Genomic DNA, 21,542 nt, shown 5'->3' on the forward strand with positions numbered 1-21,542 from the left:
AAGCAAGCAAAACCTAGGCAGGTTTTGTATTGAAGATGAAAATGTTTTCAGTATCTCCAAAAGGGATATATCTTCTCCACTAGTAAACCATAGTTAATTTCCCTGTAACTGTTTGGTATAAAGTGATAGCTTCTCCCAGTAATAAGCCAAACTGTAAATGTGTTCCATTTTTGAGTTAGAATTATTTTTAGCTTTTATACATATGCGTCATGTGTTTCAAAGAAAAAAAATGGTATTATTTATCACTTTTTCTCATGAATTTTCTGTCTGATAACTACTCTATTTCTTTTCAGTCATTTGTAGGTCCTTTTTCCATTTGAAATGTTTATTTCCAGATGAGAATTTTTAATTTTCTACCTAATACTAGTCACTATTTTAAAATGAGAGTATTTATTTTATTGACATAATAATGTCTCACGCCTGCTTCTGTAGCTGTTGATTCTTCAAGTAATTGCATAATTTAGAAGCTCAGGCATATCTGAGGATCAGGAAGATAGTAACTTTGCTTGCTTAGTAGTAAGCTGTAACATTGATTAAATGTGCACTTTGCATTTACTAAGTAAAGAAGCTGCAAGCCACGCTTGTGTACATGGTGTTACATAAATATGGGTTGTGTAGGGGGGGCCATGGTGGCTCAGCAGGCAGAGTTCTTGCCTGCCATGCTGGAGACCTGGGTTCGATTCCCAGGGCCTGCCCATGCAACAAAAAAAGTGGGTTAAGTCATTGCACTTTCATTTTCAGGATAGGCACATTTAATAATGTGATAACAATGACATATACTGTGTAAAAAGGAGCTGAGTTTAAAGATGTCTAAGGGTTATTTGATGAAGCTATTCACGGTAAATAATGGTATTAAGGAATTCAAAATTGAAAAAGTTGATCTGGTATTTTGAACAGTAAGTGTTTATTACAGAGTTCATCCATTCCTGTTGTTGTTTACTGACCACTCATGCTTTTAGGCTAAGTGTGTGTCTTAAAAAGAGGAACATTACTTACTCCTAACCAGATCTGCCTCATTCATATCTCTAATTGATAAGAAATATTACTCTACATCCCAGAATAATTTGGTCAGAGAATAAAAAAGCATTTGCGGAACCCCCTTGAGGAGGAGAGGTTAGAACGTAAATGTAAGATAACGGTAAGAAACTAGCAGATTTATAAGTAACTTTGCCATATTGAAGGTGAATGTAATTGAAAGGGGATCTATAGTCCCATTTATCCTGCTGATTAAATCTACAATTATAAATAACTGCTCGCATGAACATTTCAAAGGTTCAGTAGTGGACAAAAAGCCAATAATAGAGGGATATAGGGGGAAAACTAAAATTGCAAGCTATAACCAACGGTTAACAGGAAGACATCAGCAGTACCGCGGCAGGACCAAGGGCAACTAATTTGGGGGCAGGGACAAGTGATAAGGGGTAGTTTTGATTTGATAGTTGGTGACACTGTGTTTGTCGGTTCTGTCACTATGGACCAATGAAAATTGTCTAAAATTGAGAATGCTCCTGATTGTACAGCCAAGTGAGGATACTCTAAGACATGGTGGTTTATTTTAGACATTATCCGTGATGTCCAATAGATGGAGGGAGCTGAAGGGTACAATGACCTGAGAAGCACAGTGCAAACTGTAATATATTTATATGATATATTCTTCTCTGTCTTGCATACTCTATCTTCACCAAGCAACCTTTCTCCTCTCCCTTTCTCCCTGGGGCATTAGTTTGCTAGCTGCTGGAATGCAATATACCAGAACTGGAATGGCTTTTAAAAAGCCGAACTTAATAAGTTACAAGTTTGTAACAAGTTTGTACAAGTTTGTAACTTATATGGAATATGGTGTGGCTACAAAAAGGAAGACATTGAGAGGCACACAATGAACTGCATAAACCTTAGGGACAATGTGTTGTGCAAAAGAAGCCAGAAATAACAGGACAAGTGTATGCCAAGGGCTCTCTCAGAAAGCACTTAAAAGAAAATGGGAGCCTAGATTGTAAGCCCTTATAGCAACCACATTTAGTCTGAAGTTGTAAACGCATTTCTTGATTCTGAGATGCCAAGCTTTATGTCTATCAGCTGGTATTTCACTGAAACTTTGAGTAACTTTGTGACATCTAAGACTCAGAATTGGAGTGCTGCAGCCCTGGAAGTTAACATAGCTATATGTAACAAGTAAGATGACCAAAAAAGAGATCAGCCCTCAATTAGAGTTTCAAATGAGGCCAGTCTGGCTGGATCTACGGTAAATCAGAATGCAGGGTAAAAGACAATAGTGTATGTATACTTAACTTTTAACTACTGTATGAGACCAAAAGCAGAAAGGTTTATTATGTCTAGAACCTAAATTTTCTGTGGCACATAATCTCAATCATCCTGTTGGGATAGTTCATTTAAACAATACAAACTCCTAGAATTTAGAATGGAAATGAGGCCTGGCTTTTCTGTGTAGCTTAATATAATACCAGGATACATCTCAAACTCTGGTGGCCTGATAATTTGAAAGTATTCATATGGTCCCTCGAGGGTCCAAAGTGGGGGATATATATGGAATTATTAAACTTTTCCATCTGGGAAACCCCGGGTATCCTCTCAACCACTGGAGGCTTCCAAGAAAATAGAATAAGTCCTAGAGTTTGAGGCTTGCCCATGCGAAACATTTCTGTAGGGGAGCAGCTAAGATTACCTGTAACAAGGCCTTAGAGTTGCTTCCAGGAAGCCTCCTTGTGGCCCCCATGTGGCCTGTCTCACTCTAAGCCCAACTCCAGAAGGAGAATCGTTACCCCCACCCCCCCACCCCACCCCCATATAGGACATGACATTCACAAGTGAAAATCTCCCTGACAGCGTGGGGCGTGGATCCCAGGGATGAGTCTGGCCTTGGGTCCGTGGGATCCACAATACCTTCCAGACTAAAAGGGGAAAAAGAAGTATAATAAAATTAAGGCATCAGTGGCCAAGAGAGATCAACTGAAGTCAAAAGGCTGCTCTCTTATGCAAGCAACATTTAAATAGTGCTTAGGGCCATGGTTTGTTGAACCCCAACCAACATCACTCCTCTTAATTCTTAAGAACACCTGGGGCTCAAACTGAGACTCTGTAAAGGTTTTACACACTAAGTTTGCTTTCCTGGAATCTGTAATTCCCAGAGAGTTCCTAGATCAGACAACTTCTGAAACCCAGAGGGACCAACCTTTCTAAGATTATCAATTAATTAATCCCCCCTATCCTTTGGTGTTGACAATCCTTCTCAACATGAAAAAATCAGAAGGGACATTGCCTAAAGATCCCTACAGATTGGGAGAAGGAACAAAGGAGAAGGAGGAGGTGTAACAGAGAAAATAGGATTTAACAAATGAGCAGGTCTGCTGAATCACTATATTAATATTTCTTCCAACCTCCAATGTTTTGGAGCAGTTAGAACAAAAAATGTAAATGGTAGCCCATAACAAACTCTGGGATCTGTTCTGTAACTACTTGTTGAAGTATGCTTTGAACATTATTGCTTTTTTTTTGTATATATGTTATATTTTACAATTTTAAAAAGTTAAAAAAAACAAAAACAAAAAACCTTGAGGGGCTGGGGGAAAATGTGGAACTATTGTACTTCCCCACTTGGGAAATTCCGTATATTTTCACATGCATTGGGGGTCACCCCTATGAAACTTATTCCTGCAGAGGATAGATTAAGCCTCTTATAATTGTGCCCAAGAATCACCCCCAGAGAACTTCTTTTGTTGCTCCGATGTGGCCTCTCTCTAGAAGCCACCTTGGCAGGTAAACCCACTGTCTTCCACCTCTGTTCCCAGGGGTATAAATCTCCCTGGCAATGTGAATATGACTCCAGGCATGAGACTGACCCTGGCATTGTGAGATTGAGAAAACCTCTTGACTAAAAAGGGTAAGAGAAATGAACCAAAATAAAGTTCCTTCAGCTGAGAGGTTTCAAATAGAGAGGTCATTAAGTACTGGCTCACATTGTAAAACAGTCTCATTGTGAGGCACAGACATAAAAGTCTGAAAACAATTACTGTAGGGAATGGACCATAGTTAAATTGTTTATATCACTTTGTCCATCTAGCTTAGCATTCCATTCCTTTGATTATCTCAAAGTACCTTTTATTTTAGGTTAAATTCACCTAGGAGTACACCAGTTCTTACTGCTATTAACCACAGGAGCTGTCTCTTCCATTTTGACCACCAGAGTATGAACTGAAGGTCTAAAAGCTTATTGTGACCTTCTGAAGGTACAGAAGACTTCCAGAGTGTTTTTATTTGTGCCCAGTGGTGTTTTTATTTGTGCCCAGGTTATTAAAAAATTAGCATTTCCCACAATAATCTGTAAAAGCAAACACATCTGGCTGTTCTTAGATTGAATATCTTAGAATGTTAAGGGATATAGTTCCAAGTTCATAGACTTGTTACTTGAATAAACAACAATAACAGTGAGAGTGTTGGAAGTACTAGTATACGAGTATTTCCATATATGTATGTTTAAGTTTATTTAATAGCTTGTTGCATGTACTTCTTAATCTTTGCAGTTCTTTTGGTTTACACAGGCACCATTGTTTTGGAACAATTTTATTTATATAATGAAAGATTTCTTATATGCATTGAATAAATTAATATCTCTCTTAACAGTTTTTTTTGGGGGGTAGGGGGTACATGGTCCAGGAATCAACCTGGGTCTCCCACATGGAAGGTGAGCATTCTACCACTGAATCACCTGTGCACCCTCTTAACAGTTTTTTAATGCAATTTATTGAGATATATATTCACATACCATATATAGTCATTCAAATTGTACAATCCATGGTTCACAGTATCATCATATAGCTGTGCATTCATCATTGCAATCTATTTTTGAACAGTTATTACTCCAAAAAAAAAGGAAAAAGAATAAAAGTAGAAATAAAAGTGAAAAAGGAGACTCAAACATCCCATAACCCCCATACTTTTTTTTTCTTTACTCATCTGTCCATATATTGGATAAAGGGAATGTCAGTCATAATCTTTTCACACACAGTCACACCTTAAAAAGCTCTATAGCTATTCAGTCATCTTCAAGAATCAAGGCTATTGGATTACTATTTAACAGTTTCAGGTGTTTCCCTATAGCTACCCCCGTACACTAGAAACTGAAAAGGGTATCTATATACTACATAAGAATAACCTCCAGAATGACCTCTCGGCTCTATCTGAAATCTCATCTCTCTTGCCAAAACTTGTCATTTTCCATGCTTTTTAAAAAAAGATTAAAAATCAACAATTTCTGGAGGGTTTTTTTTTAATGGGAAATGCATACTTTATTTCTGTTACATGAGAAGATGAAACAGATCAGTAATATCTCATTTTAAAAATCCACATTTAATGTGACAAAGGTTGCACTCATTTTACACATTGTAAAAGAAATATTAAACTTGCAATTAGAAGCTCTTTAGAACTCAAGTTTATTACATTTTCTGTTGGGATTAGATTTTTCTTCTTGACAGAATAAAACTTTCAGCTTTCATTATAGGCTATTTTCTTCCATCCTATTTATTGTCTTCCATTTGTTAAGTTTTAGCTCAACACAGCACTTGACCTGTGTGGTTTGGGAAAAATAATTGTATGGGAAGATAGTAAAACCACTCATTGAAGAAAAACTGAGATAGTGATTTCAGGTGCTAAAAATGATTTATTGAGGATTTCTATACATGAAGTTAAAACCTGTTTCAGAGAAATTAAGTGTTTGATGAGAAAATACTTATTTGTCTATTATATGTGAATTATGTTGACCACAAATAAAAAAGAAGAATCTTTCTGTTGCAGACTGCTCAAAGCCAGTTTGGTCATTCATATTTTTCAAGTTCTTTGGTTAACTCTCACAGCCTGGCTACAGATGAAATGAAATCTGAGACCAAATTCTCCCATACCTATAAACCTTTGTTACCAAGCAGTTATAAAAATAATCCAGAGGATTTTATAAACCTTTTTATTTTGAAATAATTTTAGATTTACAAAACATATTGCAAAGATAGTATACATAGTTCAAGTATGGCGGGCAGTGGTGTCTCAGTGGCAGAGTTCTCGCCTGCCGTGCCAGAGACCCAGGTTCGATTCCCTGTACCTGCCCATGTAAAAAAAAAAACATAGTTCAAGTATGCCCATCAGCAATCTTCCCCCAATGTTGACATCTTATATTTATCAAAACTAACAAATTAACATTGGCTGAATACTATAATCTACAGGCTTTATTTGGATTTCACCAGTTTTCCACTAACATCCTTTCTGGTATATTACAGTACTGTTTCAGGGTTCAAGTTGTATTCATTCATTATGTTTCCTTTAGTCTTCTCTGGTTTGTGATGGTTTCTCAGTCTCCCCATGTTTTCCATGGTTGTTATATCTTTTTTTTCCTCCAATTTTTTTATTAGGGAAGTTGTAGGTGTATAGAAAAATCATGCAGAAAATACAGAGTTCCCTTCCCCCCATTATTAATATTTTGCATCAGTGTGGTACTTTTGTTACAATTAACGAAAAAATATTATAATTATACTAGTAACTGCAGTCCATAATTTACATTAGGATGCATTTTTTCCCATATACCACCCTGTTATTAACATCTTGCAATAGTATTGTATATTTGTTAAATTCATGAAAGGACAGTTTTATAATTGTGCTTTTATGTACAGTCCATCATTTACAGTAGGGTTCACTGTGTTGTACAATCCTATGTGTTTTCTTTTAATTTTTTAATCCAATGACATATACAACCTAAGAATTTCTCCCTTTTAACCATATTCACATACATAATTCAGTGCTGTCCGTCACGTTCACAGTGCTGTGCTACCATTACCACCATCTGTTTCTAAAACTTTGCAATCAAGCCAAACAGAAAGTCTGTATCCCTATTCCCTACCCACAAGCTAGCCCCTGGTAACCTATATTCCCTTGATTCTAACTCTAAGAGTTCGCTTATTCAAATTACTTTATATCAGTGAGATCGTGTAGTATTTGTACTTTTATGTCTGGTTATTTCTCAACATGATGTCTTCAAGGTTTATCCATGTTGACACATGAATCAGAACTTCATTCCATTTTAATGCTGAGTAGGATTCCATTGTCTGTGTATACCACATTTTGTTTATCATTCATCAGTTGATAGATACTTGAGATGCTTCTATCTTTTGGTAGTCATGACTAATGCCACTATAAAAATCGGTATGCAATTATCTATTTGAGTCCCTGCCATTAGTTCTTTTGGTTATATACCTAGTAGTGGGATTGCCACATCATATGGTAGTTCTCTACTTAGCTTTCTGAGGACTTGCCAAAATGTGTTCCATAGCAGTTGCACGTTCCACATTCCCATTAGAAATGAATGATTATTCCTTTTACTCTACATCTTCACCAACACTTGTGATTTTCTTTTTTTTTTTTTTTTTTTTTTTTTTTTTTTTTTTGAGAGAGGGAGGAAAGGAAGGAAAGACAGAGAAGGAAGGGAGGAAGAAAGGGAAACATTTTTAAACATTTTCTTGTTTTTTTTTTATTATATTTTGTTTGTTTGTTTGTTTTTTACATGGGCTGGGGCCGGGAATCGAACCGGGGTCCTCCGGCACGGCAGGCAAGCACTCTTGCCCGCTGAGCCACCGCGGCCCGCCCGATTTTCTTTTTTTTTAATCAGTAACCATTCTAGTGGGTATATAAAGGTATCTGATTGTAATTTTGATTTGCATTTCCCTAATACCTAATGGTGTTGAGCAGCTTTTCATGTCCTTTTTAGCCATTTGTATATCCTCTTTGGAAGAGTTTCTATTCAGGTTTTTTGCCCATTTTTAATTGGGTTGTTTCTTTTTATTAATGAGTTGTATGATTTCTTTATTTGTTCTGAATGTTAAACCCTCATTGGATATGTGATTTCCAAATATTTTCTCCCATTGACTAGGTTGTGTTTTCACTTTTGTGACAAAGTCCTTTGATGCACAAAAGTTTTTAATTTTGATGAGGTCCCATTTATCAAACTTTTCTTTTTATTATTTTTGTATTGGGTGTAAGTCTAAGGAACCATTGCCTAACATGGTATCCTGAAGATGCTTCCTGACATTTTCTTCTTGGAGATTTATAGTTCTGGTTCTTTTATTTGGGACTCTGATCCAATTTGAGTTAATTTTTCTAAATGGTGTGAGATAGAGGTACTACTTATTCTTTTGCATGTGGTTATCCAGATTTGTTTGAACTTTTTTGATTAGTTTCACATTCTGTGTCTCCTCTGAAATGTCCATTTTTTCCCTTGACTGAGCCATATCTTCCTATTTCTTAGTACGGCTTATAATTTTTTGCTGATGTCTGGGAATCTAATTATTTTGATGAGCAAACTCTGAAGGTACATCTCTCCCTCTTGCTCAGGGTTTTATTATTGATTGTCTTTGTGTTGGCTTTTTTCTTTTCTTATTTTATTTCATTTTTTTGACATTTGATCCTACTTATTCAGGATCTTTAGAGTAGCCCATGTTTAACTGTTCAGGTTTTCTCAGCTCTTGTGCAGCTTATTCTTGCCCTGGATATGCAGTACAAGTTTTTAAATTTTCCTTTTATGTCCAATTGTTTCACCTCCAAGAGAAAGCTTCCTTTCTTCTGTTTCTTCTCTGGAAAACTCTTTTTGGGGGAGGTGGGGGGAGGTGGGGGTGATGGCAGTGCCTGGTCCAGGACTCTAACCCAGGTGGGCATGACCACCATGCACCCTCCTGCCCTGCAAATGTTGATCTGCTTTGTTTGTTTTGTGTATAATTTTCTCCTAAGCTCCTATGATGTTTAAATTTTCTTCCATACACGGTGCCCCCTTTTCATTACATTTTTCATTTCTGAGACCCCATCCTATCATATAGCAGCATTTCCCACACCATTTTTTTTTCCCATGAGAATTTTTTTACCTCCAGTTTTTTCCCCATTAGGGTATCCTGCCTCCGGGAACCAGTTAGGGTGAATCCACAAATGTCTGTTTTGTGTTTAGGTGATCCAGCAGACAGACAGGATTGAGTGTGTACCCCTTTTCCCAATGGTTCTGCCACAGTCTCTTTGGGACACTTTTGTAAGTGGCACTCCTCTGCAACTTGTGTTCTACCCTGGGTCTCGTGGACTTGGATTCCTGTGCCTGAATCTGCATGAGTTTCTAAGTCACTGCTATGAGTAGCTCTGTAATCTGCATCAGGAGTAGGAGGGACCTGGGTTCTGTTGACTCTGAGTGACTCCTAAGCTGCACCTGGACCAAGTGAGGGGGAGAGGAGACTGGCCAATCTCGGGCATAAATCTCCTACCTAATTTGGTATATTTTTCTTCAGTTCAGCATTTGTGGAACCTTTCTCCAGTCTCCATGAAACACCGACGTTCCAAGGAAGTGGGATTCATCCTTTTATTAGTTGATTCTGGGGGGAAACTTTTCCAGGGGATGTCTTATGTTGCCATGTTGATGATATCTGACTTTTATACTTTTGAAAAGTACTGATCAAATAAAAATATGGTATCCCTTTATAGTTTATGGTGTTTTACAGTGTCTGGAACAGTACCTGAAACTGTTGAGTGTGGTCCTGTAGCCTTGATTCTTGGAGACAATGGTATAACTATATAGAGTGTGACTGTGTGACTGTGAAAACCTTGTGGCTGATGCTCCCTTTGTTTGGAGTATGGGCAGATAAGTAAAAAAAAATAAGGACAAAAATAGATTATAAAAGAAGGGGTAAGGGTAAAACAAAATTAGGTAGATTTCAATACTAGTGGTCAATGAAAGGGAGGAGTAAGGAGTATGGGAAGTATGGGTTTTTTCTTTTTCTCTTTCTGGAATGATGCAAGTGTTCTACAAATGAGCATAGTGATGAATACACAATTATGTGATGATATTGTGAGCCATTGATTATGTACTTTAGATGGACTATATGGTGCATGAGGATATCTCAATTTAAAAAAAAAACTTATTTTTATCAGTATGGACTTATGGATATTTATTTTATGCATTATAATGCCATAGTATTATGTTTTATGTGTGTGGATTTTACTTTTTTTCGCAGTTTTATTGAGATATATTCACACACCATGCAGTCTATCCAAAGCACATAATCTGAAGCACACAGTATCATCACTTAGTTGTGCAATTCATCCCCACAATTGATTTTAGAACATTTTTATTTGGAGTAATTAAAATACTATTATTTTTAACAGCTTCTTTGATAATATAATTATACTGTAAAGTTTATCAATTTAATGTGTACAATTTAGTGATTTTTAGTATGTTTATGGGGTTGTGCAACCATTACCTAATGTAATTTTAGAACATTTTCACCACTTTAGAAAGAAACCTTATATCCTTTAGCAGTCACTCTTCCAACCCATTTCCCCACCCCCAGCCCAAGGCAAACATTAATCTAGTTTATCATTGTTTTGTTGCTCAAGTTGTTCCTAGCTTTGTACTTTGAGATTTCTTTCAAGGTTCTTCTGTATCTCACTTGATATGCGCCTATGCCTTTGTCTTTTAGCCCTTTCTTACTTTCTGGAACTACAAGATGTTCAGGTTCATCTTATATTTTGCCTTCCCAAACCCTAGAAGGATCCATATGTATAAGGTAACCAATATATAGAGCTTGCTTGGTGAATCTTCACCTTCACTACGTTTTCTGACCAACCGTACACTGATACAGGTTGAATATTCCCTATTCTTTAGGTCCAGACAGCTTTTTTTTGAGCCTAGTATTAGTGTACACATCTGGTATTCCCATCTCCTTCCTGGTAAGTTTCTAGATCTCCTTAGTGCTAGAGAGATACACAATCTTGAAGCTCACTCTTTGGATGCATCTGTGAATTTTGATGCTGTACTCCCTATCACTCCCTTCTCTGATGACAGAATGGACCATCTTCTCACCATTCTTCTTTTCAGGAGCTATTCTGCCTGGGCCACGCTGGAATGGAAAAGTGTGAAGGATTGTTTCCATCCTTTGCCCTTAACCTATCTATACCATTAAAATTTCTCATAGACAGCATTTAGTTGGGTCTTAGTTTTTTGTTGTTGTTTTAATCATTCCACTCTTGTTATATAATCAGTAACTCACGATTTGATCACATACTTGTATATTCGCATCATGATCATTTCTTAGAACATTTGCATCAATTCAGAAAAAGAAATAAAAAGAAAACAAAAAATTCATATATACCATACCCCTTACCCCCCCCTTCATTGATCACTAGCATTTCAGTCTGCTAAATTTATTTTAACATTTGTTCCTCCTGTTATTTATTTATTTTTAATCCATATGTTTTACTTGTCTGTCGATAAGGTACATAAAAGGAGCATCAGACACAAGGTTTTCACAATCACACGGTCATACTGCGAAAACTGTATCATGATACAATCATCTTCAAGAAACATGGCTACTAGAACAAAGCTCTACATTTTCAGGCAGTTCCCTCCAGCCTTAACTAAAAATGTGATACCTATGTAATGCCTAAGAATAACCTCCAGGATAACCTCTCAACTCTGTTTGGAATCTCTCAGCCATTGACACTTTATTTTGTCTCATATCACTCTTCCCTCTATTGGTCAAGAAGGTTTTCTCAATCCTTTAATTCTGAGTCCCAGCTCATTCTAGGATTTCTGTCCCACATTGGCAGGAATGTCCACACCCCTGGGAGTCACATCCCATGCGGGGGTGGGGGGGGCAGTAAGTTTGCTTGTCGTGCTGGCTGAGAGAGATTAGCCACAACTGAGCAACAAAAAAGGTTGTCTGGAGGTGCGCTTGGGCCTAATTTTAAGTAGGCTTAGCCTGTCTTTTGCGAGGTTAAGTTTCATATGAACAAACCCCCAGATTGAGGGCTCTGCCTGTTGCTTTGGTTGTCCCCACTGTTTGTGAGAGTATCAAGAATTCTCCATTTGGGGAAGTTGAGTTTCCCCCTTTCTCACCATTCCCCCAAGGGGACTTTGCAAATGCTTTTTTATTCACTGTTAAAAGTACTCTGGGATTTATCAGGGCATCACTCTGGATAAACCTACAAAATCTCATGCTCTACTCAAGGTTCCATGTACTTATGGTGTTTAATTAAGCTGTCCACATAAGGTATATTAGGAAATGCACTAGTCAAAATATAAATTTTGTACCAAATAAACATTTTTTGCCTTAGTCTCACACATAAGTTAAAGTTTTAAAATATGAATTACCATCTATTTTCAGTACCCTGCAATATTGACATCCCTTTGTTCTTCCTCATGCAAAAACATTTTAAAATTTGTATATTTAATCACTACCATTATAAACTCTAGGCATTCCTGGATTATACCATCTCAGGCTTTATCATCTATCTTTGCTTCTGATTTCATTTGCGCCCCCAAGCCTCCTCCCTCTGTCCTTCTCACAGTCAGCTTCATTCAGTGTTCTAACGTTATAGTGCTACAACCAGGTAGTATTGTGCTATCCATTTCTGAATTTTTACAGTCAGTCTCATTACACAATCTGCATCCCTTCAGCTCAGTTACCCAATATCTACCCTATTGTACTGCATTGAATCTGTAAATCAATTTAGATAGAATTGACATCTTAACTATATTTAGTCTTCCAGTCCATGAACATGGTATGCTCTTCCATTTATTTTGGTCTTCTGTGATTGAACAATTTCTTGTAGTTTTCTTTGTATAGGTCTTTTGTCTCTTTAGTTAAATTTATTCCTAAATATTTTATTCTTTAGGTTGCAATTGTAAATGGAATTTTTTTCTTGATTTCCCCCTCAGATTGTTCATTACTAGTGTATAGAAACACTACAGATTTTTGAGTGTTGATCTTGTAACCTGCCACTTTGCTGTGCTCATTTATTAGCTCTAGTAGTTCTGCCATGGGTTCTTCAGGGTTTTTGATGTATAGTGTCATATCACCTGAAAACAGTGAGAGTTTTACTTCTTCCTTTCCAATTTTGATGCCTTGTATTTCTTTTTCTTGTCTAATTACTCTTGCTAGAACTTTGAACAGAATGTTGAATAACAGTGGTGATAGTGGACATCCTTGTATTGTTCCTGATCTTAGGGGGAACATTTTCAGTTTTTCCCCATTGAAGATGATGTTAGCTGTGGGTTTTTCATATATTCCCTTTATAATGTTGAGGAAGTTCCCTTCTATTTCTATCCTTTGAAGTGTTTTCAACAGGAAAGAATGTTGAATTTTGTCAAATGCCTTTTCAGCATCAATCAAGATGATCATGTGGTTTTTCTGCTTTGATTTGTTGATATAGTGTATTACATTAATTGATTTTCTGATGTTGAACCACCCTTGCATACCTGTGATGACTCCTACTTGGTCATGGTATATAATTCTTTCAATGTGCTGCTGGATTTGATTTGCAAGAATTTTATTGAGTATTTTTGTATCTATATTCATTAGAGAGATTGGTCTGCAATTTTCTATTCTTGTAATATCCTTGTCTGACTTTGATATGAGGGTGATGTTGGCTTCATAGAATGAGTTAGGTAGGCTTCTCTCCTCTTCAGGTTTTTTGAAGAATTTGAGCAGGATTGGTACTAATTCGTTCTTGAATGTTTTGTAGAATTCACATGTGAAGCCATCTGATCCTGGACGTTTCTTTTTGGGAAGATTCTTAATGACTAATTCCATTTCTTTACGTGATTGGTTTGTTAAACTCATCTATTTCTTCTCGAGTCAAATTAGGTTGTTCATGCCTTTCTAGGAAGTTGTCCATTTCATCTACATTGTCGACTTTATTCTCATGAAGTTGTTCATTGCATCCTCCTATTACTTCCTTTATTTTCTGCAGGGTCAGTGGTTATGTTTCCTCTTCCATTTCTGGTTTTATTTATTTGCGTCCTCTCTCTTCTTTTTGTCATCGTCGCTGAGGGTCCATCAATCTTACTGATTTTCTCATAGAACCAGCTTCTGGTTTCGTTGATTTTCTCAAGTATTTTCATGTTCTCAATTTCATTTATTTCTGTTCTAATCTTCATTATTTCTTTCCTTTGCTTGCTTTGGGGTTAGTTTGCTGCTCTTTCTCTAGTTCTTCCAAGTGGACAGTTAATTCCTCAATTTTTGATCTTCTTTTTTTGATGTAGGCATTTAGGGCAATAAATTTCCCTCTTTGCACTGCTTTTGCTGCATCCCATAAATTTTGATATGTTGTGTTTTTACTTTCATTTGCCTCAAGATATTTACTGATTTCTCTTATAATTTCTTCCTTGACCCACTGGTTAAGAATGTGTTGTTGAGCATCCATATATTTGTGAATTTTCTGGCACTCTGCCTATTATAGATTTCCAACTTCATTCCTTTATGATCTGAGAAAGTGTTTTGTATGATTTCAGTCTTTTTAAATTTATTGAGACTTGCTTTATGACCAAGCATATGGTCTATCCTTGAGAATTAATTATCCATGAGCACTTGAGAAAAAGGTATCCTGCTGTTGTGGGGTTCAGTGTTCTATAAATATCTGTTAAGTCTAGCACATTTATTGTATTATTGAAATTCTCTGTTTTTTTATTGATTGTTTGTCTAGATGTTCTTTCCATTGGTAAGAGTGGGGAGTTGAAGTCTCCAACTATAATGATAATAGAAATATGTCTGTTTCTCTTTTCAGTGTTTGCCTCATGTATTTTGGAGCACTCTGACTTGGTGCCTAAATATTTATGATTGTTATGTCTTCTTGTTGAATTGTTCCTTTTGTTAGTACATAATGTCTTTCTTTGTCTCTTTTAACGGTTTTACATTTGAAGTCTAATTTATTGGATATTAGTAAGGCTACTCCTGCTCTTTTCTGATTGTTATTTGCATGGAACATCTTTTTCCAACCTTTCACTTTCAACCTATGTTTATTCTTGCATTTAAGATGCGTTTCCCAAAGAAGGCATATAACTGGGTTCTGTTTTTTAATCCATTGTGCCAGTCTGTGTCTTTTGATTGGGGATTTTAGTCCATTAACATTTAGTGTTATTACTGTACAGACAGTACTTTCTTCTACCATTTTGCCTTTTAGATTTTATATGTCATATCTAATTTTTCTTCTTTTTGCCTTTACTAATAGTCTTGATTTTTACACTCTTCTCCACACCTCTCTTTCCTGTCTTTTCCTATCTGTCTCTAGTGCTCCCTTTAGTATTTCTTGCAGAGCCAATCTCTTGGTCACAAATTCTCTCGGTGATTTTTTTTTTGGCTTGAAAATGTTTTTATTTCCCCCTCATTTTTGATGAACAGGTTTTCTGGATATAGAGTTCTTGGTTGGCAGTTTTTCTCTTTTAGTAGCTTAAACGTATCATCTCACTGTCTTCTTGCCTCCATGGTTTCTGCTGAGAAATCTATGCTTTGTCTTATTGGGCTTCCATTGTATGTAATGGATTGCTTTTCTCTGCTGCTTTCAAGATTCTCTCTTTTTCTTTGACATCTGACATTCTGATTAGTACTTGTCTTGGAGTATGTCTGTTTGAATCTATTCTGTTTTGGGTACACTACACTTCTTTGATCTGTAATTTTAAGTCTTTCATAAGAGTTGGGAAATTTTCAGTGATAATTTTCTCCATTAGTTTTTCTCCTTCTTTTCCCTACTCTTCTCCTTCTGGGCCACCCACGACACATTTATTCATGTGCTTCATGTTGTCATTCAGTTCCCTGAGTTCCTGCTCATATTTTTCCATTCTTTTCCCTATATTTTCTTTTGCTTGTCAGATTTCAGATGTCCCTTCCTCCAGTTCACTAATCCTGTCTTCTGCCTCTTGAAGTCTGACGTAGTTTTCCATTGTTTTTTTCACCTCTTCTACTGTGCCTTTCATTCCCATAAGTTCTGTGATTTGTTTTTTCAGACTTCAAACTTCTTTTTGTTCATTCCTTGCCTTCTTTATAACCTCCCTCAAATCATTCATTTGATTTTTGGTGAGGTTTTCCTTGTGTGTTCAAGCATTCTGAATTGATTGTTTCAACTCCTGTGTCTTATTTGAATTGTTGGTTTTTTCTTTGACTGGGCCATATCTTCAATTTTCCTAGTGTGAGTCGTTATTTTCTGCTGGTGTTTAGGCATTTACCTTAATTAGTTTGTTCTGGAGATTGTTTTCACTGTTTTTACCTAGGATTTTCTTCCTGGATGAGTTTGTTGTCTATCGACTCTTTTACATTCAGTCCATCTTATTCTAGACCTCTAGCTTAGGTTTTGTTTAACAGATCAGAATTTTTCAGTTCTTGTTTTCTTTATTTTTTAAAATTGTTTCTTTTTTAAAAAAAAATATTTTTATTGCAAAATCTTCACACACACACAGTCCGTACATGTATACCATCACTGGCTTACAGTATCATCACATAGTTGTGTATTCATCACCATGATCATTTTTAGAACATTTGCATCACTCCAGAAAAAGAAAGAAAAAAATCTCATACTTCCCCTTTCATTGACCACTAGTATTTCAATCTACTCAATTTTTTTAACATTTTTTTAAATTGTGAAATGTAACGTATATACAAAAATAAGCAATAAATTTCCAAGTACATTTTAACAAGTAGTTATAGAACAGATTTTGAAGTTTGGTATGTGTTACAGTTCCACGATTTTCATTTTTTCTTATAGCTGCTCCGAGACACTGGAGACCAAAAAGAAGTATCAGTATAATGATCTAGCAGTCATACTCATTTATTAAGTCCTATCTTCTCTGTTATACTCCTCCTTCTCTTTTTTTTTTCTTTTTGGTGAAAAATAACATATATACTAAAAGCAATAAATGTCAAAGTACATTGCAATAATTAGTTCTAGAAGAGATTTCAGAGTCTGGCATGGGTATCAATGTATCAGTTCTTGATTTCTTGTTTCTTGCTCTGCCTGAATGGTGTCCCCCCTCCCCGACTTAGGAGGGTCAACTTAGGTATTATAGACCCCAGCCAGATTTTCCCAAACCAAACTGGCCTTCTCTCAGGAGGAATGTTTGACCTGTGTCAGTTTTACCTGAGGGTGAGACCCAGCAGATTGAAAAGCTTTCCTATGAAGTCTCTGGACTCTGCATTTTTCCTATCCTGCCCAGTTATGTGACGCTTGTCTGCCTGCAGGTCCCACCAGCATAAGGTGATGCGGTACCTTTAACTTCAGCAGACTGTCCCTGCTGGGAGTGTGGTAGAGACAGGGGAGAGGTTGTAGGCTGGCTTTAATCGCTTCACTTTTCCAGACCCTGAGGTCTGAACTCGGCCCCACCCTTCTCCAGGGGAAGGCACCGGCTCCAGACAAACACTCAAACAAGCTTAATTCTGCCTATGGCTGGGTAGTTGGAGCCCAAGAAGCCTTGCAACTGTATCTATCCAAAGAGTAGCCAAGCCATAGAAACACAGCCACAAAGAAGAAAAATAAAAATCCTTTTCAGAGAAGATTCCCATTCCTTGGATTTGCCAATCAAGAGCGTAAGTTGGTATGTTGCTTTGTGTATCTCCAGGTCCTATGTGCCCCCTCCTTTTCTTCAGGCCCCAGACCCTTTCAAATATTATGTGCTCTCTGATCCGAAAAACCTGTTTTTTTTTTCCTTTTTTCTTTTTTCCGTCAGCCCTGCCCCCTGTGCGCCGGGACAGAAACCAACAATCTCAGCTTTTACTCGAGGTTCAGCTGAGCTTGGGGCCTATTTTTAGTAGTCAGAATTTGTTAATAAATTCCACAATTGCAGCTTAGTTGCACTTAGCCCGCTGCTGGTAAAGTCTCTTTCCTTTCCTCTCTGGGAAGCAGCCTGTGGGGGAGGGGCACTGGCCACCACGGCTTGGGGAACTCACGGTTCTGGTGGGCTCACAGCCTGTCCAGCTGGGCCAGACTGGGGTACACTGTATGTCCAGTCACTGACGTGGCCCCAGAAGTTGTTCTGTCCTGTTCCTGGCAATTTAGTAGCTGCTCTGGAGGATGAACTAAATCCTACACCTCACTAAACCACCATCTTGGCCCCTTCTCAGGTCTTAGTTTTTTTAATCCAGTATGAGAATTGATGTATTTGAACAATTTATATTTAATGTCATTATTGATATGGCTATATTCAGGCCTACCATTTGTGCTGGTTTGAAACTGTTACGTACCCCGAAAACATTGTGTTTTCTAATCCAGTCATGTGGGGACAGACCAGTTGTTAGATTGTTTCCATGGACATGTAACCCATTCATTTGTGGGTAAGACCTTTTGATTAGATGGAGATGTATCCCCACCCATGTAAAGTGGGTCTTAATCCTTTTACTGGATGAAGAGAATAAAAGGCAGAAAACATAGAGCTCAGAACCAACACAGAGAACAGAGAGATGAAACCAAGACACAGACGTTTGGAGATGTTAAGCTAAGAGATGAAATGCAGAGGCTGCCCCAGAGAAGCTAAGTGAGGAACCACAGATGCTTAGAGTACAAACAAGCCACTGAAAACAGGAGCTGAGCAAGCCGTTTGAAACCAGAAGCCAGAGAAAAAGACTGCAGATGTCACCATGTTCCTTCCCGTGTAGCAGAGAAACCCTGGACATCATCTGCCTTTCTTCTCTCTCTGAATGCCTTAATTTGGATATTTTCATGGCCTTAAAAAGACTGTGAATTTGTAATTTACTAAATCTCCTTTGAAAAAGCCAATCCATTTCTGGTATATTGAATTCTGACAGCATTAGCAAATCAATATACCTTTTATTATTTGCTTTATATTTATCCTCTGATCCTTTCCTACTTTCTTTAGAAGGATTTAGATAGTCGGTATTTCATTTTAATATGTCTAATCACTTTTTTACTTCCTTTCTGTTATTTGTATGTTTTTGTTTTTGTGGGTGCTGTAGGAATATATTTGCTTAACCTTTCACAGTCCTCTTAGATTTAATATTTAATGTTTAAAAGTCCAAGTATACATAATGGTTTCTTTATTCAAATACAAGAAAAATAAATGGATTATTTCATATGGAAATCCTCAGACTGAAAATTGACAGAGTTCATGACCATGTTTACATGGCCCACACTTGACTTAGTTGCCAACATTTTCAGATAGGAAAATTCCACCTCAAACTCTAAATGTCTATTTTGAAAAATCAAAAAATATGGCACTACTAGGCTCTCATTTCCTCAACTAGAGCCAAGAGATAGCACATATTTGCCCATTTGCAGCAGTTTCACTGAAGATACTGAGAATTACCTTTTGGTAATTTTTTTTTTCCTCAAATAAGTGAGCCAAATAATGAGGAAGCTCACCGGGTCAAAGATGGTTTATGTATTTGTCTTCTTTATTATCTTACCATGTAATAAATAAATAATTCAATCCAGAATCAAATGAAAGTCTACCAAAGCTATGTGATAAACCATCAGTCATTAACTTCTATTTCTTATTAATGTTATGGTTACATTGAGTTAAGTATTTTTCTAACTGTAATAAATTGTAAACATTGAGACAAAAAAAGAAAGTCCAAGTATACAGATGCCAGTAAGCATCAGCCCTGCAGAGGATTTCCTTTCAAAAGATCAGGCCTACATAGCTGCTCCTTTGCCCCTAAATCTGAAACACAGTATGTATTTTGTAAATATCAAAATCCCAGACCATTTTTATATCCATCAGAGATTATGGAGTTAAATGAAAAAATAATAAATATAGTTCAAATAATACTAAGCAAGCACCAGTATCTCATACTCTTTTCTATTTGTATATATTTAAACTTGTATCGGAAGCGAGTCTCATAAATGAAAGTTATTTGGCCCTTTAATTTATTACTCTTAGGTGGTTTCCACCTTTCACTGTTGAATAGAGTATTGCGTTGAACTTCTTTGTTTATAGGGGTTGCCGAGTCATAGATTATGGGAATTTTAAATTTTAATAAATAATATTAATCTGATTATACTAATTTATAGTTCTTCCTGGGTGTGAGTCTAGGTTCCCCATACCTCACAATAATGCTTTGTTTGTGCCTATTGATGAGTTATCTTGTTTATTTAATTTAAAATTTCTTGAATACTGTACTATACTATGCTACATTATAAAATTATAGCAGTTTGTATATTGTAACATTAGATAATGAGTCAAAAGAGAGGCCAAATATACCCAGATATGTGTGGAAATTTTGTATTTTGTAAAGATAAAGAGTTAGAATTCAATAAGTGAAGAAAGATGGGCAGTTATACTTTCCCACCCTTGGCTTCTGCCTCACCATTGGAAAGTGTGAAAAGAGGGCCAATTCCTTCATTCCTCTGCAGATACGTTCAATATCTGTCATCAGACTATCAGAACTAATTTTTTTTTAAGTCCTGTATCATTACCACAGAAAGTCCAAGATTTCTAGAGTTCATTCCCACGTATTCTTAACCCCCTTATGGTTGTGTGGGCAGTGACGCAGCTTCTGTCATCGGCTGGTGCTCCCTAATCCTTCTTCCCTGTGTTACTTTCCTCTAGTGCTTTTAGAGAGCACTTAATGGCAGTTGAAGCAAAATCTACTAATTTGTTCTTCTCTTCTACTTAGAATGTAAGCTACTTGGGGTGGGGGGAGCGATTATTGTTTTCTTTACTGCTGTTTTCCCAGCCTATACAACAAAAGGTATTGAGTAAATATTTATGGAATAGCTATCAATAGCTGGTGTGAAAATAAGTTGTTCTCTCTTATATGAAACTTAGAAGCAAGCAACGTATGTTAGGGTAGGAAATCCATTTTCTTAGGTATGTGTTATTTTGATAAAAATCTCATTTGACTTTAAAGTACTATTGTTAGCAAAAAAAATTATGTTGACAACAAGAAATTTGATGTATTAAAATAGACTTTTGATAAACTGTGATCATAAAATTATGTTTAATGTAACAAACGATTTTAATCAATTCAATTTAATTTAAGAAAATACCTTTCCACTTCATACTATGCACTTACAGTCACAGTGTATTATCCAGGCTATTTAATCAGTTTTGTGTGCAGTATAACTAGATATTTAATTGCATTTCTCATTCTCCCTACAGCTCTCCATCTTACTCATTTTCTGTTACCCACAAGTGCCTATTATTGTACCTTGTACATTGGTGTTTCATAAACATCTACATTAGTCCATTTATCAACCAACCAAAAATCTTAAGATCTAGGTAGAAGCTACACTGCTGTGGACTTTTATATTGCACGTGTGTTCATTGCTTGCTCCCCCTTCCTTCCCCTTACAGTTCTGGACATGGCAAGACATGTGCCACTCTATCGGGCTCTGTTGGAGTTGCTCCGGGCCATTGCTTCTTGTACGTCCATGGTGCCGCTGTTGTTGCCTCTTTCTCCTGAGAGTGGTGAAGAAGAAGAAGAGCAGTCAGAATCTCAAACTTCTGTTGGTACATTATTAGCAAAGATGAAGACCTGTGTGGATACCTACACCAACCGTTTAAGGTACTGTATTATATTCATTTCTCTTGACCTGGTCTAACAATGTTGTATTTTTGTTTTTTGTTTTTTCTAAGAATGTTTTTAAAATAGCTCTGTGGGTTTTTTAAAAAGTGATATGAACTAGTTAAGCACATATTCTCACAAACAATGTATAATTCTACCAAGAAAAACCTGCCCATCAAAATCCTAAACCCAGAAACCTTTTTTCACATGGATCATCAGACATCT

The 21,542-nt window shown here is 36.7% G+C and overlaps 1 protein-coding gene across 12 annotated transcripts in view; it reads left to right on the top strand.

Annotated features, from left to right (window-relative positions):
• The window catches only part of BIRC6 (baculoviral IAP repeat containing 6), a 311,805-nt gene that overhangs the window by 247,366 nt on the left and 42,897 nt on the right, over positions 1-21,542 (top strand). For all 12 annotated transcript variants that reach the window (XR_013164578.1, XM_077135017.1, XM_077135019.1 and 9 more), the window contains one exon: positions 21,107-21,317. Coding sequence is in view for 11 of the 12 variants with exons in the window: in XM_077135017.1 (XP_076991132.1) it covers positions 21,107-21,317 (211 nt within the window). In the remaining variant the exon portion in view is untranslated. The remainder of the gene's footprint in view (positions 1-21,106; positions 21,318-21,542) is intronic.

Source organism: Tamandua tetradactyla, chromosome 17 (assembly GCF_023851605.1).
Source record: "Tamandua tetradactyla isolate mTamTet1 chromosome 17, mTamTet1.pri, whole genome shotgun sequence".
In the NCBI taxonomy this organism is placed as follows: domain Eukaryota; kingdom Metazoa; phylum Chordata; class Mammalia; order Pilosa; family Myrmecophagidae; genus Tamandua; species Tamandua tetradactyla.